The 24,634-nt window shown below is 44.5% G+C and overlaps 1 protein-coding gene across 3 annotated transcripts; it reads left to right on the forward strand.

Annotated features, from left to right (window-relative positions):
• On the forward strand, nt 1-24,491 carry LOC111961745 (3-hydroxy-3-methylglutaryl-coenzyme A reductase). 3 transcript variants are annotated; one of them, XM_023984251.2, is made up of 19 exons: nt 1-90; nt 706-907; nt 1,079-1,190; nt 1,320-1,407; nt 4,847-4,931; nt 5,255-5,467; nt 5,697-5,816; nt 5,951-6,111; nt 6,458-6,717; nt 6,853-7,058; nt 18,729-18,923; nt 19,065-19,223; nt 19,328-19,485; nt 19,743-19,848; nt 20,080-20,250; nt 21,985-22,125; nt 22,230-22,388; nt 22,470-22,624; nt 23,803-24,491. In XM_023984251.2, exons 2-19 carry the CDS (start codon nt 743-745, stop codon nt 23,855-23,857), a joined length of 2,709 nt encoding a protein of 902 aa, XP_023840019.1. In that variant the 5' UTR covers nt 1-90; nt 706-742; the 3' UTR covers nt 23,858-24,491. The 3 variants fall into 3 exon arrangements, with proteins under 3 accessions (XP_023840019.1, XP_023840018.1, XP_023840020.1); XM_023984250.2 differs by having other exon boundaries at nt 23-113; XM_023984252.2 differs by having other exon boundaries at nt 55-251.
• The last annotated feature ends 143 nt before the right edge of the window (nt 24,492-24,634 follow it).

Below are 24,634 nucleotides of genomic sequence, written 5' to 3' on the forward strand. Positions count from 1 at the left end.
ATTCGCCATTTTTTGTGAGCGGATTACATCAGACCACAAGCCGTGTGCCTGTGGATGGGTCAATTGAACATACACGACTCTTAAATGAAGGTACTTCTTTTTTGCTCTTACATGTAAGCGATTAAGTTAAAATTACTTTAATGTTGTGAGTGGTTGATCTTACAATAGCGTGGCATAAAATGACCTTGATTTCGAGACATTCGCAGTCACACTGGACTTGGGCTGGGAGTGACAGCTAGTAAGTTAGCAAGGTAACGATACTGCTGCTAACTACTACTAGTTAACTTACCATGCTGTCAGATACGCAAGTTAATGAACGATGTAGTGAGATATGTCAGCTACGTAATGGTGGTCATAGCTGGTTAGCTAGACGTTTGCTATTTGTATTGTTTACTAGTTACTGTAGCTGACGTTATCTCCTTTGCTAGCTAGCTATGTTGTTGGTCTTGCCTAGTCATAACTCATAAAGCTAAGGTTAGGCAAGCGGTGGGTGTGTTCTTTCTGTCAGTCTTGTTTTGAAACATGTTAATTAACAGGGTTAGGGAGTTCGTTTTTTAAAGGTAAGTCACTCAGTGACCAAGAACTGTGTGTGTGTGTGTGTGTGTGTGTGTGTGTGTGTGTGTGTGTGTGTGTGTGTGTGTGTGTGTGTGTGTGTGTGTGTGTGAGAGAGAGTGACCATGTTACTTTTTCGCCGTGCTTCTCCAGTGACTCCAGCCAGGTGTTAACCCGGTGTGTATCCACCATGTTGAATGGGGTGTTCAGGCTGCATGGCCTGATGGTGGCGTCTCACCCCTGGGAGGTGATTGTGGGCACCATTGCCCTGACCGTCTGTCTCATGTCCATGAACAACCTGGCCACTAGCGACCAGATCTGCAGCTGGAGCAATGGCTGTCCCAAACTACAGGAGGTGAGCTGGCCTGGCACACAATAGAAAGTGGACCCTCTGGGACAATTATTATGTTTTATTCTATTCTACCAAGATTAGTGTTGCATCTTAAAGCTGCTGTGACACCACCACAGCAAAGACATCAGTCATGTTTGGAAAGAATATTAAATGAAATGCTTTCTCCTTCTACAGAGAATCCTAAACAGTGATGTAATCATTCTAACGGTGACACGCTGCATGGCCATCGTGTACATCTACTTTCAGTTCCAGAACCTTCGCCAGCTGGGCTCCAAGTACATCCTTGGTAAGTCTCATTTCACAAGAACTGTAACGATACAAACATCTATTGTCTTTTGTACATGTAACTAACACCCACCTGTGGATGTATGTTATGATTGTTAATATGTTATGGTCTGTTCTGTGTTGCCTCTAGGTATAGCGGGTCTCTTCACAGTATTCTCCAGCTTTGTCTTCAGCACCGTGGTCATTCACTTCCTGGGGAAAGAGTTGACAGGCCTAAAGTAAGCATCCTCTTACTTGACTCGCCTAACTATGTTTGAGAATAACTTTTCCAGATGTGAGATGCGAAACACTTCACAATATGCTGGCCTATTTTATTTTGTTATATTACATAATGTTTTTTACTATAAAATAGTGATGCACCAATAAGATACATTTTTGGCTGATACCGATATCTGATATTTTCCTCTGCAAAAAAAACCTATACCCGATATTTAACATTTTGGTGGCCTTTTAAGCATTCTAGTACAGTTAAATAGTTAACACACACACATGGACACAGCGGTCTAAGGCACGGAAACTCGGTGCAAGAGGTGTCACTACAGTCCCTGGTTTGAATCCAGGCTGTTTCACATCCGGCCGTGATTGGGAGTCCCATAGGGCGGTGCACAATTGACCCAGCGTCGCCAGGGTAGGCCATCATTATAAATAAATAAAAATTCTTAACTGACTTGTCTAGTTAAGTAAAGGTTACACACACACACCACACTGACCAAAAAATTATTTTGTTTGCATTTACGTATGTTCCCATTTACTAGTAAAACATAATCAAAACCTATTTCTTTCACTTGCTGTGCTGTTTTGTTGTTCAGTCGTTTCGTCGTTTCATTCTCAACCTGGATTTCTATTGAACGCCGTTTGGGTCTTTGCTTGTCAAAAAAGAAAACAATGACCAGTAGATAACATTATTTGACGTGTCAAATAAGCTTGTTGACCAATCAGGACCTGAATATGACTGCACGTTACATAATCATTTAACGAGTTAATACATTTTTTACATAGTTATTACACATTGATTACACTATCACTTGTATTTCATGTCACAACGATTAATCGATACGTATGCTATGATGCTGGTAAAGTTGTCTCACGCACCTACAGTGCTGGTCATGTGTGTGTGTATATATATTGTAACGACCCTGGGTTTATAAGCGCGGAAATCGACTCTGCCGCTTGAGCATGCTTTTGCGGCACAGTCGATAGCGCGCCGGACCTCGGGCTAGAAGGTCAAGGGTTCGAGACCTGCTCTCTGCTGTTTCATTACACTGGTGTCAGAAGTGATCGGACCTTGCATCCACGACAGTGCGTGTGCCTGGCCGGTGAGCGCGTTCCTGTAAGACGTAGAGTCGCAAGCTAGCGCGAGGACGCGCTCTTTGAAAGGAGGAGTAGTGTAACGACCCTGGGTTTAAGCGCGGAAATCGGCTCTGCCGCTTGAGCATGCTTTTGCGGGCACAGTCGATAGCACGCCGGACCTCGGCTGCTCTCTGCTGTTTCATTACAATATATATAAAGCTAGCTAGCTAGCTCATGGATGCAGGTGTATAGCTAGGTGTCATCATTTTAAAATAACTCTAATTTATAAGACAGTTTTTATTTGATTAATGGTGGTCGGACCCATCTATGTGAAGCTAGCCACAATAAGGATTAGCCACAATAGTGGACTGTGGTTAGCCTTCAAAATAAATGTATTGCATAATTCTGCTATTTGTATTCATTTGCATTACTGTCAATGACACTTTATTTTGAAGGCAAACCGCAAATTCCTCTATTGTGCCTAATCCTTATTGTGGCTACCTTCACAACACAACCAATTCCGGTCGAGCCTCACTAGCCAGATGAAGTTACCTGGATGCTTATAACGTTAGCTTTGGGCAACAGGGTTAATTCGCTGGCTAGCCATTTATTTTCATGAACTGAAGTTCAATTTCAATAGGCGAACAAGTGGCAACCTAGCTAATACTTACACGGATTCCTAAATCATTGCTGAGAATAATGAAAATGAGTGCAGTTTCTACTGGTCATTGTTTTCAGGCTGGTTGTATTGGTGCTAGCTAGGTACCAAGCTAAAGCTAGCTACCCCAGAAGTTGCGTTCGAAGAAATTATACTTTATTACCAACGCGCTATTGTAAACACATCATTCGTGGCCGGTGTTTGCTTGTTTGCAGACTTCTTTGTACAGCTTTGACAGTGCTCGACCAGTCGGCAAAAGCCAACATCACGGGCAATTTTTTTCATTATATAGGCTTTAATGGATTTCGCCTTTTGAGTTATCGCGCTGAAAATGTCCTACTCTTTCAAATGACTGCTTGATCCACACAGCAGACTTTGTGGGCTAGGTTATGAATGCTGTGTTGCACGTGTAGTGCAACACTTTACGTGGCGTCATTACGGCATGTACCTACGTTATACAGGTATACACGTCAGCTTTGACATCGGTTTTGCACATCGGCGTTAAACTAGACATGGGCCGATACCGATGTTTGCATTTTTAGCTAATATCGTCCGATTCCGATATGTTCAGCAATTTTTATATCGTGCATCCCTACTATAAACAAGGCTATTCCATAGGCTTCTACAAGCATGCTCCACTGCTGAGGTTACTACCTTTTTGGAGATTGTTTTACAATATATAATATAACCAGTTGATTTTAAGGTTTCAGTAAATTGATCTTAAATGGCACTTGTTTTTATTGATATTTTTGGGCAATTGGGATTTATTTGTAATAGTTATTATAAATTAGCCATTATTGCGCACTGTTGGCATATACACTAAACAAAAATATAAATGCAACATGTAAAGTGTTGGCTCCATGTTTCATGAGCTGAAATAAAAGATCCCAGGAAGGTGTATTTCTCTCAAATGTTGTTCACAAATTAGTTTACTTCCCTGTTAGTGAGCATTTCTCCTTTGCCAAGATAAGACAGGCACCTGACAGGTGTGGCATATTTTAAGAAGCTGATTAAAATGGCATGATCATTACTTAGGTGCACCTCGTGCTGGGGACAATAAAAGTCCACTCTAAAATGTGCAGTTTTGTGACACAAAACACAATGCCACAGATGTCTCAAGTTTTGATAGAGCATGCAATTGACATGCTGACTGCAGGAATGTCCAGCAGTCAGCATATTAATGTCTCTACCATAAACTGCCTCCAACATAATTTTAGCAAATTTGGTGGCGGTGGGGTTATGGTATGGGCAGGCATACGCTACGGATAACGAACACACTTGCATTTTATCGATCTCAGTTTGAATGCCAAAAATAACATGACGAGATCCTGATGCCCATTTTGAGGCCATTTTTTGTAAAGGTATGTGACCAACCGATGCATATCTTTATTCCCAGTCATGTGTAATCCATAGATTAGGGCCTAATTAAATTTACTGATTTCCTCATGAACTAACTCAGTAAAATCAATGAAATTGTTGCATGTTGCGTTTATATTTTTGTTCAGTATAGATACATGCGCGCACATTTTTTCACAGTGCGGGCATTGTTCTAAAAATACCAGTTTTTTTTTTTTTTTTTTAGTACTCTGAAAAGAAGTAAAGTGAGTACTCGAACAGTCAAATGTGAAATCCCTATCCCAGTCCTTACACTTGTCTTACATGTTATCCAGAACCTCTTTATGAAACGTAACTGTGTTTTCTCTCCTCAGTGAAGCTCTGCCATTCTTCCTGCTCCTCATTGACCTGTCCAAGGCCTGTACCCTGGCCAAGTTTGCCCTTAGCTCCAACTCACAGGTAAGCAACCTCTCTAAGTGCCTTCCACAGAGTACATAAAACACTAATATATGTATGTCTATGGTGCCCAGACTGCCCACACATCTCTGGAAAGCCAAGAAAGAATATTGGGACGCAACTGTTGTCTCAAGAAACAGTGGCTGGCTACTGGCATTTTTGGAGTAACTCACTATTATCATAGCTTTGCTGATGTGAGACTTCTAAACTAACTTTTATACCGGAGCTGCACTCTTGACCAGCGGAACAGAGATTCTTTAAATTAATGGGATTTAGTGGTTTATGTAAAGGGAAATCCTAACCTATATGTGTGTTTTTCTATATAGGAGGAGGTGAGAGAGAACATCTCTCAGGGCATGGCTATCCTGGGTCCTACCTTCACCCTGGATGCCTTGGTGGAGTGTCTGGTCATTGGAGTGGGCACCATGTCAGGTGTGCGTCAGCTGGAGATGATGTGTTGTTTCGGCTGCATGTCTGTCCTGGCCAACTACTTTGTTTTCATGACCTTCTTCCCTGCCTGCGTTTCCCTGGTCCTCGAGGTAAGGATGGGCACAGGAATAAAGATTCTGAGGTGTGTGTCTGAAATTGTGTCTGTCTGCGTTTGAGCTTGTGTGTGTCTGTCTGTTCTCTCTGGTCTTTAAGATAAGAGTCGGCATGTGAAGGGAGGGTTTTCAGACGTGTGTGTGTGTAACATCTCCTCACCTCTTTCTCCCTGTGTGTGTGTGTGTGTGTGTGTGTGTGTGTGTGTGTGTGTGTGTGTGTGTGTAGCTGTCCAGGGAGAGCCGCGAGGGCCGTCCCGTCTGGCAGCTGAGTCACTTTGCCCGTGTTATGGCTGAAGAGGAGGACAACAAACCAAACCCTGTTACACAGAGGGTTAAAATAATCATGGTAAAAATTGACCAACCTTAGCACTACCCTGAACCCTTAGTTAACAACCGTAACCCAGATAGTCAAGGTCATATGGAGAAAGAACAGCATAAAGAATATGTGCATAAAGAATGTGGTCTCTTCTCTTCCTGTAGTCTCTAGGTCTGGTTCTGGTCCATGCCCACAGTCGTCTTGTGTCAGAGCAGCCAGGTCAGAACCGGACAGTGGAGGGCGCCAGCAGTAGTCTAGCTCTCGATGGGCCTACAGTCCAGAGGATGGACCAAGACTACACTCTCTGGCCGATACCGCTCACCAGGTAAGTCATTATATCACCTCTCCCACCTCTGGGTGGTGGACTGGACTATTTCTAGAACATTCTCCCTCTGCCCTTTTGTTCTTGGTGACTCGGCCTCAACTGGGGCGGCAGGTAGCCTAGTGGTTAGAGCGTTGGGCCAGTAACCAAAAGGTTGCTAGATCCAATCCCCGAGCTGACAAGTTAAAAATCTGTCATTCTACCCCTGAACAAGGCAGTTAACCCACTAGGCCGTCATTGAAAATAAGAATTTGTTCTTAACTGACTTGCCTAGTTAAATAAATAAAAAAGAAACAATCTGTGAAAGCAAAATCTTGGAAAGTTTTTCAGCTCTCTCTTCTCTCGTTAGTATGGAGCTGGAGCAGGTGATAACCCTGGGTCTGGCTCTGCTGCTGGCTGTGAAGTATGTCTTCTTTGAGCCGGCTGAGACAGAGTTGTCCCTAAAGAGCTCCATCTCCACCTCTATCTCCGCCCCTGCACTGAGCCATAAGGGGGCTGAGGACTGCTGCAGGAGGGATCCTGCACCTGCTAAAACATCCCCGACAACCAACAGCACCCCAAACCCTTTAGCTAAAACTGATTCTAACATAGCGGCCAAAGAGGAAAGAGGTAAGCTGAGCCAAGGTTATTGTGCTTGATTTGTTTTGAGACTCCTCTGTTTATAAGTCTGTTGGTCTTATTGTTATCTCTCCCCTCCACTTTCTTTCTCTCTCTCTCTCTCACTCACTCTCTTTCTCTCTGTAGTTGAGGTGATTCAACCCCTGGTGGCCTCAATGGTGCAGAACGGTCCCTTCTCTCTGAATGGACCTCTCCCTCAGAGTTTAGGGGACAGTGTGTCCCCCACACCTCCTTTCTTTACCCCAACTCCAGACACAACTACGTCTCTCCCCAACCCCCCCTCCCAGCCCCGCTCCCTGGACCAGTGTCTGTCCATCCTCAGAAACCCTGAGGTGAGCTTCCCCTTTACACAACTGCGCTCTGGATCCAGCACCATACTATGTTAAACACAACTGTATTAAAGCACAGAACAACCACTCAACACTTAGAAATATTACCATTCTTTGCTCACAATACTTAAACACGGTTCCTTTTCAGTCAGTCAACTTCGGTACAACATACTATGGGGAGTTGCACTATTGTGACTTTGGCTGAAGGATCTACAATCACGCCTGACAAGGCCAATAAAATCTGCACTTCGCTGGAAGCCTCTTCTTCCACTGGCGATAAGCGTGAGGCTCGGATTCATTCCTTCAATTATTCCGCTTTTCACGCTATTAAAGCAATTGGAACACGAGACTGTTTTGCATTGCGCAAACTGTCCATTATTGGTAGAGCTTGCTCACCCCCTGGACGTTGTGTGCTGAAGTTTGTATGGTTCTCATAAGTTTCCTAATCACAAACAATTAGTTATTCTTCGATTTGCCTGGTTATAGCAATAAGTAAGATGGCTAACGTGACCGAAACAACGAAGGCTAATAAGCCGGGTTCGCGACCATGCCCCAATGTCTGTGATGGTTGTCTTTTATGTCTCTGCTCGGTGCATGCCCGTGCTTTTTTTGTGTATGAGACTAGGGGACGGCTGACACTGTTCCACTACTAGTCCGCGGCGGAGGTTCTCTTGTCAATCGTGTAGGATTCTTTAGGGGTCTTGGTGTTGTTGATAGTGACTTCTTCTCCCGAGTGCCTGTACCTCGTCTGAGTTGCGGCGACATTTCGGGTCGTTGGTCAGGTCGAATGTTTCCTGGCTCCTGTGCACTCTGTCGCTGGTTACGTGAGGTTATTCAACGAGTGGGTGAACAAATGATGTGGGTATACCCCTGCTGCCTGTGTCTGCCTTGGTTAAGCACCGCTTGCCTCTCTTCCCAGAAGGATTTAGGTCCCGGTCGCTTGGTTATTCTGAACGGACCGTGCTGCAGTCAAAGAGGCTAGCTTAGACTAAAGAGCCTCCTGGCTAACGTCGTCTAGCATGCATAACTTCCGGTGAATGAAGCTTACTAGTGTCCCCCCAGCGCTTTGGCAACCCCATTCCTATTCTCAATTCCTGGAGTTGGAGGGAGTAGTGAGAGCGGGGGCTTGCATGCTACTCATATGAGGAAGTAGCCGCCGAGCAGCTGCACCGCTCCACAAAAATGTCTGTGACGACAGTGCCCCTACGTTTTGTTACGGCAAATGGGGTATTACGTCAGCCATTGCCGGAGCCCTCTGTGCCCATAAGGGGGCCTGGCTTCATGCAGGTTATACAGAAGCACAATGTGTGTTGGAAGCTCGTCCATGTTTAATGCCCTCTGGTACCACGTGTTCCATGGTATTCACAGGGTTCAAGGGTTATATCAATCTCCTCAGAGTGGGAGTAGTAAATTGGGCGATTCACTCTCTGTCCACAACGGGTCACCCCTCCCCCATAGGTGGCTCATTACTGGGATTCATTGCTGATTCCTGCCTGTATCTCACTAGTCCCTAATGAGGTCTCTAGTGATAACGGTTATGGAACCTGTAGGCGATTGATGGTTGGTAGCGGAGTCTAGGGAACAAGCAGGGTTGGACACGACCATGCTATTATCCCACACACAGAAATGAGCTGTCTTTCTCCAGCTCAGCGCTTTTCATTCCTGGGAATAAGATTAGATTATGAATCGCCCGTCTGTTACCACAGAAGGGGTCCGTTTTTCAGAGCCATCTTTCCTATTCCCAGCTAGGTTACAAGGTGCTAAAAAGCTGGAGAGCCAGTACCTGTCGCCAGTAACCTCCATGATAATGTTTTTTCCCCTGGGTCTATTTTTAATACGTGTGGTCCAGTGCTGGGTGCCAGCCAGGCTCGTTGTGACGACAGTACTGTCAATCGGGCTACATCACTTATCGCTGGAGCCATGGGACCCATTGTGGGTCGGGCTTTAGGTAAACCTTTTTTTCAACTCCAAAGTTCCACAGTGTTCACGGATGTCAAAAGTGTTGTCTCCCGCATGTGAGTTTGATGAAAAGTGTCCCTCCTCCACATTCACACACACTGTTGTCAAGAGTGGTGGAAATGGATGAAGAACCAATCTCTCCCAGTCCACAAGGTGGTGTCCCGCCCCTTCAGATGGAAGGTCACTGGAGGCTCACTGTCTGCGCCAACCAATGGCGTGCATGCGCAGTGTCACCCTGGATCATTGAACAGTGACGTCAGGGTACAGGCTACAATTTGTTGTGCGTCCCCCACGCTTCTGCAGCGTCAACACGTCAACTGTTCCCGAGGCCTCCGCTCCTGTTTTGAGGGAGGAAATATCCTCCGGTCTCCAGAAGCAGGCAACCCGAGTGGTTCCTCTGTCAAAGCTCCAGGAAGGCTGGAACTGGAGGATATGCGTTCCATTCTAGACCTACGTGACCTCAGCAAGCACCTCAGTCTACAAACTCAGAATGCTCACGATCCGCCAGCTATTACAGCCGATTGGCTGGTGGCAGCGGAGTAGAGAGGGCAAGCGGTATTAAAAAAAGCCTTGCTTCTGTCCCGTATTCAGTCTCTAGTTTAATAAGAAACCAGAAAAATGTGTATCTGACTCCATCTCAGCACATTCTGCTTCTGGGTCTCAAGCTAGACTCACTCACGCTTTTCTATCCCCACGGAGGGTGTCTGGGTTCTGCTTCTGCTTAGCCAAATTTTGTCTGGGTCACATGTGAGTTCCTATGCCTATTGGGATGATGGCTTCTGTGATGGAAGTCATTACCATGGGGCTATTGACGCGACCCTATCAGCGCTGAGTGCTAGCCACCCACCTGGACGTATCTCGCAGCCTAAGCCGGTGGCTTTGAGTGTCCGTGTCAGGCCTATGGGCCATGACCCAGTGGTGGGACCCTTTTCTATTGGCTCCCATGGGCTGATTTGTATCCCGCAAGGTGATCGGGAAAGACTCATCGGTGTGCGCTGTATGAAGGCAACTTGATTCGGGTGGGTATTGACACCGGTGCAGAGCCCACTGCATATAATTTACCCTGAGTGCCTCACGATGTACCTGGTGCTTCTCCCTGCTTTTGTCAGGCTGGCTTGTGGTGGTCAGAACCAACAATATGTCAGTGTGCATTAACAGAGGGGGAGAGACTGTCTCTCTCCCTCCTGACCTTTGCTCACTCCCTTTTGCTGGTGAGCAGTGTGAACATGCTCTCATTTTGGGTGACGCATGTCCCCGGTTGCCTCAACTCTGGCACAGAAATTTTATCCAGGTGGAACCCTGTCTCTCAGGAAGGGAGGCTACACCCCTGGGTGGTTTTCCAGGTATGGGCCATTTTTGTCAGGGCTGATGTTGATCTTTACGCATAGCAAGAAAATGCACAGTGGTCTATTTTTCTTGATGTGGGACCCGAGTGCCCCGTTGGCGCACCAATGGCCTCGGAACCCTCCTGTACGCATTTTCACCAGTGGTTCTGATTACGCCCACGTTGGAGAGGGTGCGCAGGGAGGGATTATCATTGATTCTTGTGGCTCCCCGTTGGCCCAGGCAACCTTGGTTTGCGGAGATCATTTGCCTTTCAGGCGGGGACCCGTGGAAACTCCCGTTGCGTAGGGACCTGTTGTCCCAGGTGCTCGGGCAGGTTTGGCAAGCAAGGCCGGAGATTTGGTTCCTATGGGCCTGGCCCCTGATATTATTGCTGCCATTCAGTCTGCAAGGGTGCCCTCCACGAGAGGCTGTATGCGTATTGGTGGCAATTGTTTGAGCTCTGGTGCCAAGATTAAGGACTTCTTCCTTTTTTAGTGCTCTGAGAGGGACTTCCTTATGTTCCTAGAGGAGCTTTTCGAGCAGGGGTGGGCATTCTCCACGTTAAAAGTGTACTGGTGTCAAACTTAATCATTGCTAGACAACCATTTTCAAGTCTTCCATAGATTTTCAAGCAGATTTAAGTCAAACCTGTAATTCAGCCACTCAGGAACATTCACTGTCTTCTTGGTAAGCAACTCCGGGGTAGATTAGGCTTTGCGTTTTAGGTTGTTGTCCTGCTGAAAGGTGAATTCATCTCCCAGTGTCTGGTGGAAAGCCTACTGAACCAGGTTTTCCTCTAGGATTTTGTCTGTGCTTAGCTCCTTTTCCATTTCTAGGTGGGGGTGTATGCCTCATGATTAACGACTCATGGTGTAATCATAACAACGTACAGGAACTCAAGTCCTTCTGCTCACCCGACCTAGAATTCCTTACCATCAAATGCCAACCAAATTATCTCCCAAGATATTTCTCGTCAGTTATCGCCACTAGAGGTCGACCGATTATGATTTTTCAATACCGATTATTGGAGTACCAAAAATGCCGATGCCGATTAAAAAAAATAATTTGTAATAATGACAATTACAACAATACTGAATGAACACTTATTTTAACTTAATATAATACATAAATAAAATAAATAATGAAACATGTTCAATTTGGTTTAAATAATGCAAAAACAAAGTGTTGGAGAAGAAAGTAAAAGTGCAATATGTACCATGTAAGAAAGCTAACGTTTAAGTTCCTTGCTCAGATGTGGCACTTTAGTATTGCCAGTGTAACAGTATAGCTTCCGTCCCTCTCCTCGCTCCTACCTGGGCTCGAACCAGGAACACATCGACAACAGCCACCCTCGAAGCAGCGTTACCCATGCAGAGCAAGTGGAACAACTACTCCAAGTCTCAGAGCGAGTGACGTTTGAAACGCTATTAGCATGCACCCCGCTAACTAGCTAACCATTTCACATCGGTTACACCAGCCTAAAGCCGGGAGTTGATAGGCTTGAAGTCATAAACAGCGCAATAGCTGCTGGCAAACGCACGAAAGTGCTGTCTGAATGAATGCTTATGAGCCTGCTGCTGCCTACCATCGCTCAGTCAGACTGCTCTATCAAATATCAAATCATAGACTTAATTATAACATAATAACACACAGAAAAACGAGCTTTTGGTCATTAAAATGGTCGAATCCGGAAACTATCATTTCGAAAACAAAACGTTTATTCTTTCAGTGAAATACAGAACCGTTCCGTATTTTATCTAACGGATGGCATCCCTAAGTCTAAATATTGCTGTTACATTGTACAACCTTCAATGTTATGTCATAATTATTTACAATTCTGGCAAATTAATTACGGCCTTTGTTAGGAATAAATGGACTTCACACAGTTCACAATGAGCCAGGCGGCCCAAACTGCTGCATATACCCTGACGGCTTGCATATACCCTGACGGCTTGCATATACCCTGACGGCCCTGACACAATTTCCCTAATTATAAGAAATTCATGTTAGCTGGCAATATTAACTAAATATGCAGGTTTAAAAATATATACTTGTGTATTGATTTTAAAGGAATGCATTGATGTTTATGGTTAGGTACATTGGTGCAACGACAGTGCTTTTTTCGCAAATGCGCTTGTTAAATCATCACCGTTTGTCGAAGTAGGCTGTGATTCAATGAGAAATTAACAGGCAGCGCATCGATTATATGCAATGCAGGACACGCTAGATAAACTAGTAATATCATCAACCATGTGTAGTTAACTAGTGATTATGTTAAGATTGATTGTTTTTTATAAGATAAGTTTAATGGTAGCTAGCAACTTACCTTGGCTTCTTGCTGCCCTCGCGTAACAGGTAGTCAGCCTGCCACGCAGGCTCCTCGTGGAGTGCAATGTAAGGCAGTGGTTAGAGCATTGGACTAGTAACCGGAAGATTGCAAAAACGAATCCCCGAGCTGACAAGGTAAAAATCTGTCGTTCTGCCCCTGAAACAAGGCAGTTAACCACCGTTCCTAGGCCGTCATTGAAAATAAGAATGTGTTCTTAACTGACTTGCCTAGTTAAATAAAGGTGTAAAAAAATATATATATACACAGTGTGGAGAACAAGTATTTGATACACTGCCGATTTTGCAGGTTTTTCCTACTTACAAAGCATGTAGAGGTCGGTAATTTTTATCATAGGTACACTTCAACTGTGAGAGAAGTAATTAAAACAAAAATCCAGAAAATCACATTATATGATTTTTCAGTAATTAATTTGCATTTTATTGCATGGCATAAGTATTTGATCACTACCAACCAGTAAGAATTCCGTCTCTCACAGACCTGTTAGTTTTTCTTTAAGAAGCCCTCCTGTTCTCCACTCGTTACCTGTATTAACTGCACCTGTTTGAACTCGTTACCTGTATAAAGACACCTGTCCACACACTCAATCAAACAGACTCCAACCTCCACAATGGCCAAGCCAGAGAGCTGTGTAAGGACATCAGAGATAAAATTGTAGACCTGCACAAGGCTGGATGGGCTACAGGACAATAGGCAAGCAGCTTGGTGAGAAGGCAACAACTGTTGGCGCAATTATTAGAAAATGGAAGAAGTTCAAGATGACGGTCAATCACCCTCGGTCTGGGGCTCCATGCAAGATCTCACTCATGGGGCATCAATGATCATGAGAAGGTGAGGATCAGCCCAGAACTACACGGCCGGACCTGTCAATGACCTGAAGAGAGCTGGGACCACAGTCTCAAAGAAAACCATTAGTAACACACTACGCCGTCATGGATTATAATCCTGCAGCGCACGCAATGTCCCCCTGCTCAAGTCAGCGCATGTCCAGGCCCGTCTGAAGTTTACCAATGACCATCTGGATGATCCAGAGGAGGAATAGGAGAAGGTCATGTGGTCTGATGAGACAAAAATAGAGCTTTTTGGTCTAAACTCCACTCGCCGTGTTTGGAGGAAGAAGAAGGATGAGTACAACCCCAAGAACACCATCCCAACCGTGAAGCATGGAGGTGGAAACATCATTCTTTGGGGATGCTTTTCTGCAAGGGGACAGGACGACTGCCGTATTGAGGGGAGGATGGATGGGCCATGTATCGCCCGATCTTGGCCAACAACCTCCTTCCCTCAGTAAGAGCATTGAAGATGGGTCGTGGCTGGGTCTTCAGCATGACAACGACCCGAAACACACAGCCAGGGCAACTAAGGAGTGCTCCGTAAGAAGCATCTCAAGGTCCTGGAGTGGGCTAGCCAGTCTCCAGACCTGAACCCAATAGAAAATCTTTGGAGGGAGCTGAAAGTCCGTTATTGCCCAGCGACAGCCCCGAAACCTGAAGGATCTGGAGAAGGTCTGTATGGAGGAGTGGGCCAAAATCCCTGCTGCAGTGTGTGCAAATCTGGTCAAGAACTACAGAAAACGTATGATCTCTGTAATTGCAAACAAAGGTTTCTGTACCAAATATTAAGTTCTGCTTTTCTGATGTATCAAATACTTATGTCATGCAATAAAATGCAAATGAATTACTTAAAAATCATACAATGTGATTATCTGGATTTTTGTTTTAGATTCCGTCTCTCACAGTTGAAGTGTACCTATGATAAAAATTACAGACCTCTACATGCTTTGTAAGTAGGAAAACCTGCAAAATCGGGAGTGTATCAAATACTTGTTCTCCCCACTGTATATATATTTTTTTACCTCTCTAGGGTATGTGGGACGGTAGCGTCTCACCTTGTCAACAGCCAGTGAAACTGCAGGGCGCCAAATTCAAAACAACAGAAATCCCATAATTAAAATTCCTCAAACATACATGTATTTTACACCATTTGATATATAAACTTGTTGTAAATCCAGCCACAGTGTCTGATTTCTAAAAGCCTTTATGACGAAAGCAAACCAAACGATTATATTAGATGAGTGCCTATTCACAGAAAAACAGCCATTTTTCCAGCCAAAGAGAGGAGTCACAAAAAGCAGAAATATAGATAAAATTAATCATTAACCTTTGATGATCTTCATCAGATGACACTTATAGGACTTCATGTTACACAATACATCTATGTTTTGTTCGGTAAAGTTCATATTTATATCCAAAAATCTGAGTTTACATTGGCGCGTTATGTTCAGTAGTTCCAAAACATCCAGTGATTTTGCAGAGAGCCACATCAATTTACAGAAATACTCATAATAACCATTGATAAAAGATACAACTGTTATGCATGGAATTTTAGATCCACTTCTCCTTAATGCAACCGCTGTGTCAGATTTCAAAAAAACTTTACGGAAAAAGCAAACCATGCAATAATCTGAGTACGGCGCTCAGTCGACAAATCAAGCCAAACAGATATCCGCCATGTTGGAGTCAACAGAAGTCAGAAATACCATTATAAATATTCACTTACCTTTTGATGATCTTCATCAGAAGGCACTCCCGGGAATCCCAGTTCCACAATAAATGTTTGATTTGTTCGATAAAGTTCATAATTTATGTCCAAATAGCTCCTTTTTGTTAGCGCGTTTAGCCCAGTATTCCAAATTCATGAGGCGTGAGCACTAGGTCCAGACGAAAAGTCAAAAAGTTCCGTTACAGTCCGTAGAAACATGTCAAACGAAGTATAGAATCAATCTTTTCAATCTTCAATAATGTTCCAACTGGAGAATTCCTTTGTCTTCAGAAATGCAATGGAATTCAAGCTAACTCTCAGATGAACGCGCATGGTCAGCTCGTGGCACTCTGGGAGAGACCTTACTCAATCCCCTCTCATTAAAGACTGTTGACATCTAGTGTAAGCCTTAGGAAGTGCAACATGACCCCATTTCCACTGTATCTTGGATAAGCAAAGAGTTGAATAACTACAAACCTCAGATTTCCCACTTCCTGGTTGGATTTTTCTCAGGTTTTTGCCTGCCATATGCGTTCTGTTATACTCACAGACATCATTCAAACAGTTTTATAAACTTCAGAGTGTTTTCTATCCAAATCTACTAATAACATGCATATCCTAGCATCTGGGCCTGAGTAGCAGGCAGTTTATTCTGGGCACGCTTTTCGTCCGGACGTGAAAATACTGCCCCCTACCCCAAAGAAGTTAAATCGTCAAATCGGTGTCCAAAAATACCGATTGTTATGAAAACTTTAAATCGGCCCTAATTAATCGGTCGACCTCTAATCACCACAGCGGTGTACATTCCCCTTCAAGCAGACACCAAGACGGCCCTCAAGGAACTTCACTGGACTCCATGTAAACTGTAAACCATATATCCTGAGGCTGCATTTATTGTAGCTGGGGATTTTAACAAAGCAAATTTGAGAACAAGGCTACATAAATTCTATCGGCATATTGATTGCGCAGTTGTAATACACTCGATCACTGCTACTCTAACTTCGGCGATGCATACAAAGCCCTCCACCGCCCTCCCTTCGGCAAATCCGCCCACGATGCCATCTTGCTCCTACCGTCTTATAGGCAGAAACTCAAACAGGATGTACCAGTGACTAGAACCATTCAACGCTGGTCTGACCAATCGGAATCCACTCTTCAAGATTGTTTTGATTAAGCGGACTGGGATATGTTCCGGTCAGCCTCAGATAACAACATTGATCTATACGCTGACTCAGTGAGTGAGTTTATAAAGAAGTGCATTGAAGATGATGTACCCACTGTGACTATTAAAACCTACCCTAACCAGAAACCGTGGATGGATGGCGGCATTTGCGCAAAATATAAAGTGCGAACCACCGCATTTAACCATGGAAAGAGGTCTGGGAATATGGCTGAATATAAACAGTGTAGTTATTCCCTCCACAAGGCAATCAAACAAGCGAAATGCCGGTACAGTGACAAAGTGGAGTCGCAATTTAACGGCTCAGACACGAGACGTATGTGGTAGGGTCTACAGGAAATTACGGACTACAAAAAGAAAACCAGCTACGTCACGGACACCGACGTCACGCTTCCAGACAAACTAAACATATTCTTTGCCCTCTTTGAGGATAATACAGTGCCACTGTCGCGGCCCAATAACAAGGACTGCGCCTCTCCTTATTTGTGGCCGTCAGCAGCAAGGCTGCTAACCCAGACGGCATCCCTAGCCGTGTCCTCGGAGCATGCGCAGACCCAGCTGGCTGATGTGTTTACGGACATATTCAATCGCTCCCTATCCCAGTCTGCTGCCAACATGCTTCAAGATGGCCACCATCCTGTACCCAAGAAGGCAAAGATAACTGAACTAAATGACTACCGCCCTGTAGCACTCACTTCTGTCATCATGAAGGGCTTTGAGAGACTAGTCAAGGATCATGTCACCTCCACCTTACCGGCCACCCTAGACCCACTTCAGTTTGCATACCGCCCCAGCTGGTCCACGATGCAATCGCCATCACACTGCACACTGCCCTATCCCATCTGGACAAGAGGTATACCTATGTAAGAATGTTGTTCATTGACTACAGCTCAGCATTCAACACCATAGTACCCTCCAAGCTCATCATTAAGCTTGAGGCCCTGGGTCTCAACCACACCCTGTGCAATTGGGTACTGGACTTTCTGACGGGCCGCCCCCAGGTGGTGAGGGTAGGAAACAACATCTCCACTTCGCTGACCCTCAGCACTGAGGCCCCACATGGGTGCGTGCTCAGCCCCCTCCTGTACTCTCTGTTCACCCATGACTGCGTGGCCATGTACGCCTCCAACTCAATCATCAAGTTTGCAGACGGCACCACAGTAGTGGGCTTGATTACCAACAACGACGAGAGGGTACTCGGAGTGTGATGTCAGGAAAAACAACCTCTCACTCAACAAAACAAAGGAGATGATCGTGGACTTCAGGAAACAGCAGAGGGAGCACCCCCCTATCCACATCGCAGGGACAGCAGTGGAGAAGGTGGAAAGTTTTTAGTTCTTCGGTGTACACATCACAGACAAACTGAAATGGTCCACCCACACAGACAGTGTGGTGAAGAAGGCGCAACAGTGCCTATTCAACCTCAGGAGGCTGAAGAAATTTGGCTTGTCACCCAAAACACTGACAATTACAGATGCACAATCGAGAGCATCCTGTCAGGCTGTATCACAGCCTGGTACGGCAACTGCACCACCCTCAACCGCAAGGCTCTCCAGAGGGTGGTGTGGGGGCAAACTATCTGCCCTCCAGGACACCTACACCACCGATATCACAGGAAGGCCAAAAAGATCATCAAGGACAACAACCACCCGAGCCACTGCCTGTTCACACCGCTACCATCCAGAAGGCGTGGCCAGTACAGGTGCATCAAAGCTGGGACCGAGAGACTGAAAAAACAGCTTCTATCTCAAGGCCATCAGACTGCTAAACAGCGATCACTAACTCTGAGAGACTGCTGCCTACATTGAGACCCAATCACTGGCCACTAATAAATTGATCACTAGTCACTTTAAACAATGTCACTTTAAATAATGCCACTTTAATAATGTTTAAATTTCTTACATTACTCATCATATGTGTCTACTGTATTTTATACAATCAATTGCACCTTGCTGCTCGGCCATCGCTCATCCATCCATATATTTATATGGACATTTTCTAATTCACTCATTTAGATTTGTGTGTATTAGGTAGTAGTTGGGAAATTGTTAGATATTACTGCACTGTCGGAACTAGAAGCACAAGCATTTCGCTACACTCGCATTAACATCTGCTAACCATGTGTATGTGACCAATACAATTTTATTTGATTTTTTTGCACATTTTTACTCCTGAAATGACTTAGGCTTGCCATAACAAAGGGGTTGAAAACTTACTGATTCAAGACATTTCAGCTTTTCTCAATTGAATACTTTCTGAAGGCACTGGATGTGTTAATATTGATATGTATTTATGGCTCTCTGCCTATGCTTCTTTCCAGTTGGGCGCTCGTTTTCTTAGCAATGCCGAGGTGATGGAGCTGGTGACATCACGGAACATCCTGACCTATAAGCTGGAGGCTGTCATGGAAACACCAGAGAGGGGCGTGGTCATCCGGAGAGAGATGCTATCATCCAAACTACCCTCACCCTCTGCCTTGGCCTGTCTTCCTTACAAGGACTATGACTACACTAAGGTAGCCTACTCATAGGGACTACAACTGCCACTAATCCAGTTTACTGAAACAGACAGTTGATGTAAGCTTGGTCTGAAATCAACCCAGTAAGATCTAGTGTTGTACTGCCCTCACCCATCCCATGTTTTCCTGTCTTATCAGGTGATGGGCACCTGCTGTGAGAACGTCATTGGCTACATGCCCGTGCCAGTGGGCGTTGCTGGCCCTCTCCTATTGGATGGGAAGCAGTTCCATGTTCCCATGGCAACGACGGAAGGCTGCCTTGTGGCCAGCACAAACAGAGGATGCCGGGCCGTCGCTGTGAGTGTAAAGTATACGTCTATTGTAGTTTAACTCTCTGAGTGTAGAGTATATGTCTAGCGTAGGCTAACTCTGTCTCCTCTAACCTTCCTTTTTCTCTCCAGTTGAGTGGCGGTTGCAGCAGCAGGGTGCTAGCTGACGGTATGACGCGGGGTCCTGTTGTACGGCTGCCCTCAGCGTGCCGGGCTGTAGAGGTCAAGGCCTGGCTGGAGACCACAGAGGGTTTCAGGACCATCAAGGATGCCTTCGACCACACCAGCAGGTCAGGGTCAAGGGTTAAAGGTCACAGTCACCTCAGGGTCACACAGATCAATATATAGGTTGGGTCATGTTATAATGATCAGATTATCCAATCATACCTGGAACCTCACCTAATGTGGATTATAGAAAATAACTGACCCTAGGTCAGTGACTGGGGGCAACTTATAGCTACTCTAATCTCAATGATGTAGTTTAAATTGGCCGTCACATAGTATTGTTCTGTTGTACAGTAGTTGCATATTTGCCTCTGTCTGTTAGGTTTGCCCGTCTGGACAAGCTATTGGTAGGTCTAGCAGGGAGGAACCTCTACATCCGCTTCCAGTCCCACACTGGAGACGCCATGGGCATGAACATGCTCTCTAAGGTCAGACTATGCTCTGTGTGTGTGTGTGTGTGTGTGTGTGTGTGTGTGTGTGTGTGTGTGTGTGACCATTCTAAAAGGTAATGCAGTGGAGCAGTAAGGGTGTCCATTTTAGAGAGGTTACATTCTTCAGAGGAATTACTTACTGGTGATGGAATGGACTTCACAGAATAACAAGAATGCTGTTTCTGGTGTCTAATAGCACATATTAACTGTCTCTGTGTGTGTCTGCAGGGTACAGAGCAGGCAGTGAGCAGGCTCCAACAGCAGTTCCCTGAGCTCCAGGTTCTAGCGGTGAGCGGAAACTATTGCACTGATAAGAAACCTTCAGCCATGAACTGGATCCTGGGTCGGGGAAAGTCTGCTGTGTGTGAGGTCACCGTCCCCGCCAGGGTGGTCCGAGAGGTATGTTACAGCTACAACAACCACACACACTCACAACCACACACACACTCACAACCACACACACAGATACACGCACGCTCACACGGAGACGCATACTCAAATGGAGACACACACACGTGCTCAAATCTGTTGGTACCCCTCCACAAAAAATGAAGAATGCACAATTCTTTCAAATAACTTGAAACTGACAAAAGTAATTGGCATCCACCATTGTTTATTCCATATTTAATAAAAATCTGACTTTGCTTTAGATTTTTTTATTCAACATAATATTGTAAATAATAAAATGGCATGGGCAAAAATGATGGGACCCGTAACCTAATATTTTGTTGCACAACCTTTAGAGGCAATCACTGCAAATGTTTTCTGTAGCTCTCAATGAGACTTCTGCACCTGTTAACAGGTAGTTTGGCCCACTCTTCCGGAGCAAACTGCTCCAGCTGTCTCAGGTTTGATGGGTGCCTTCTCCAGACTGCAGGTTTCAGCTCTTTCCATAGATGTTCGATAGGATTCAGATCAGGACTCATAGAAGTCCACTTCAGAAGAGTCCAATGTTTGGTTCTTATCCATTCTTGGGTGCTTTTAGCTCTGTGTTTTGGGTATTTATCCTGTTGGAGGACGCATGACCTGCGACAGCTTTCTGACACTGGGCAGTACGTGATAGTCTTGAGACTTCATTGTGACCTGCACAGATTGAAGGCCCCCTGTGCCAGGCGCAGCAAAGCAGCCCCAAAACCTAACCGAGCCTCCTCCATGTTTCACTGTAGGTATGGTGTTCTTCTCTTTGAAAGCTTAATTTCTTCATCTGTGAACATAGAGCTGATGTGACTTGCCAAAAAGCTCCAGTTTTGACTCGTCTCTCCAAAGGACATTCTCCCAAAAGTGGTCCTCCTGGGTCTTCTTCCATGGAGCCCACTTTCACTCAAAAAGCGACAGATGTTGCGATCAGAAACTGACGTACCTTCACCTTGGAGTTCAGCTTGTATCTCTCTGGCAGTTATCCTTGGTTCTTTACCATTCACGCGATCCTTCTGTTCAATCTGGTATCGATTTTCCTATTGCGGCCGTGCCCAGGCTACAGTTCCATGGACCTTAAACTTCTTAATAATATTTGCAACTGTTGTCACAGGAACATCAAGCTGCTTGGAGATGGTCTTGTAGCCTTTACCTTTACCATGCTCGTCTATTATTTTCTTTCTGAACTCCTCAGACAAATCTCTGCTTTGCTTTCTCTGGTCCATGTTCAGTGTGGTGCACACAATGACACCAAACAGCACAGTGACTACTTTTCTCCATTTAAATAGGCTGAATCACTGATTACGAGATTGGAGACGTGATACTAATTAGTTTGAAATATCACTATAATCTAATTATTTGTTATCTTTTCTAAGGGGTACCAATAATGTGTCCGGGCATTTTAGAATATCTCTGTAAAATAAGCAATAATTCATCTCTTTTCACAGCTTCTTTGCTTTATTCTATGACATACCAAAGGCATGCAAGTATACATGATAAAATAGCTTTTAATTTCATCACTTTTCAGGAGGAATTAAGCATTATTTCATTGAGCTGTAAGGTACCAACATATTTGAGCACGTCTTTACGTTGAGACACAGGGTACATACACACTGAGACATACCGACTTGGAAGAACTGAACTGGTGGAAGCAAATATTTTAGACTACAGTGATTTCCCCCTTCCTTTGTTTTGAGATGATGCTCTCTGTCTCTCCAGGTCCTAAAGACCAGTACTACTGCCCTAGTAGAGTTGAACATCAATAAGAATCTAGTGGGCTCAGCCATGGCTGGTAGTATAGGAGGCTTCAATGCTCACGCTGCTAACATCGTAGCTGCTATCTACATTGCCTGTGGACAGGTACTTAAAAAGAAAAGTCTGATCTTCTGAGATTCTGTCTTTCCTAAACCAATAAAAATATATTTTTCCTATATAATCTCCCTCCCTTCCCTCTCTCTCTCCAGGACCCAGCCCAGACAGTGGGCAGTAGTAACTGTATAACTCTGATGGAGCAAGTTGGTCCTGAAGGAGAGGACCTGTATATCAGCTGTACCATGCCCTCTATAGAACTGGGCACTGTAGGAGGGGGCACCAACCTGGCACCACAACAATCCTGTCTACAGGTTGTGTGTGTGTGTGTGTGTGTGTGTGTGTGTACCCCTCCAATAAGGGTATGTATTAACCCGTATGCGTGTCCATTGTAGATGCTGGGTGTGCAGGGTGCCAGTCTAACTGGTCCAGGGGATAATGCCCGTCAGTTGGCCAGCGTGGTCTGTGCCACCGTCCTGGCAGGAGAACTGTCTCTGATGTCCGCTCTCGCCGCCGGACACCTCGTACAGAGTCACATGACCCACAACAGGTAAACTACACTACCCATAACCCCCTGACTCACAGTAGGTATACTACACTTAAAACCTCTTGGCGCACGGATCCCTTTACTGGTTTAATTGTCATCAACAACCACTGAATTGCAGAGCGCCAAATTAAAAGAAAATTGCTAAAAATATTGTTAATATTAAATATTGTTAATCTACCTGTCGTGTCAGATTTTGAAAATATGCTTTACAGCGAAAGCAATCCAAGCGTTTGTGTGAGTTTATCGATTACTAGACAAAACATTACGAACACCTAGCAGCAATGTAGATTGGTCACAAAAGTCAGAAAAGCAATAAAATTAATCACTTACCTTTGATGATCTTCGGATGTTTGCACTCACGAGACTCCCCGTTACACAATAAATGTTCCTTTTGTTCGATAAAGATGATTTTTATATCCAAAAACCTACAATTGGTTTGCGCGTTATGTTCAGTAATCCACAGGCTCGTGCCGGTCTTGAAGGGCAGACGAAAATTCCAAATAGTATCCGTAAAGTTCGTAGAAACATGTCAAACGTTTTTATAATCAATCCTCAGGTTGTTTTTAGCATAAATAATCGATAATATTTCAACTGGAGGGTAAAGTAATTCAATACAAGACAGAAATAAAATGTCAAGCTACAACTTTCGCGCGCAAGAACTAATCAAGGACACTGACGCGATTTGATAAATCTCGCTCATTTTTCAGAATAAAAGCTTGAAACTATGTCTAAAGACTGTTCACAACCTGTGGAAGCCATTGGAAAAGGAATCTGGTTGATATCCCTTTTAAATGGAGGATAGGCAGGCAATGGAACAGGGACTTTTCAAAATAAGAGGCACTTCCGGGTTGGATTTCCTCAGGTTTTYGCCTGCAAAATCAGTTCTGTTATACTCACAGACAATATTTTGACAGTTTTGGAAACTTTAGAGTGTTTTCTATCCTAATCTGTCAATTATATGCATATTATAGCATCTGGGCCTGAGAAATAGGCCGTTTACATTGGGAACGTTATTTTTCCAAACATAAAAATTCTGCCTCCTAGCGTCAAGAAGTTAACCGTCATGGCTCACAACTACACTCCAGAGACCTCTTCTAAAAGGGAGAATGCTACTCTGTTCACACTATTCCTGAAAAAGATTGGTGACTGCTTTACTTTCAATGTTTCTTTTTCCCCCTCAGATCTCAAGCCAATGTGCCACAAATGGCTCAATCTCACTCAGAGGAGGCTGCGTGACAGATACATTACAATCAATCACAATGAGCCTTCTAGTGATAGAGGACCTGCAGTGAATTCTGGGAGCTGGAGGATTTGCCCAGTGTGAGCATGCTCCTTTCATCTCAGAGCATCCAGCCTACAACAATACATCCTCCTACCCAGAAGATGGCTGATGTTTATTTATTACAACAGAAATAAAACTGCTAATGGAAAGGAGTGGTTTGGGCTGGACACTCTGGGAGAGAAGTACTTCTGTCTGCTGCTAACCTCAGAGATATCTGACTCGTCACTTGGTTAATACACAGTGCAGAATGGAACTCAAAGGACTCTGTTTATTCACTGTGTGTGCAGTGGGATTGTCTGAATGGAAAAAAAAGATTTTTTATTTTATGATTTTGTATTTTTTGCAAATTCACAAATGTGCCATTGTCTTTAAAATGGCCACCGGAATCATGTGGACAGACTGACCAAGTTGAAATTAGAATTTCATTGGCAGAAGGATTTGGCCTTTAACGGCTGTGTGCACACAGCCACACAACCCCCTACATCATGGACAACAGGTTTGTTGTGATCAAATGCCCTGAAGCAATATATATATATATATATATTTTTTTTAATGGGTACATTCTAGAGGCACACATTCAGTGTATGTGGAGGTGATCAGCTTCTTACAGTATCTGGAGAAGTGCCAGGGCAATATGATACTGTAATCTGTGCAGGATTGGGCAGAATGCAACCCAAATCTCCTGACTAAATATTTGGTTAAAACGTTGCTACGGGCGAGATGTTTTGCAC

The sequence above is a fragment of the Salvelinus sp. IW2-2015 genome, linkage group LG4q.1:29 (assembly GCF_002910315.2).
Source record: "Salvelinus sp. IW2-2015 linkage group LG4q.1:29, ASM291031v2, whole genome shotgun sequence".
NCBI lineage: Eukaryota > Metazoa > Chordata > Actinopteri > Salmoniformes > Salmonidae > Salvelinus > Salvelinus sp. IW2-2015.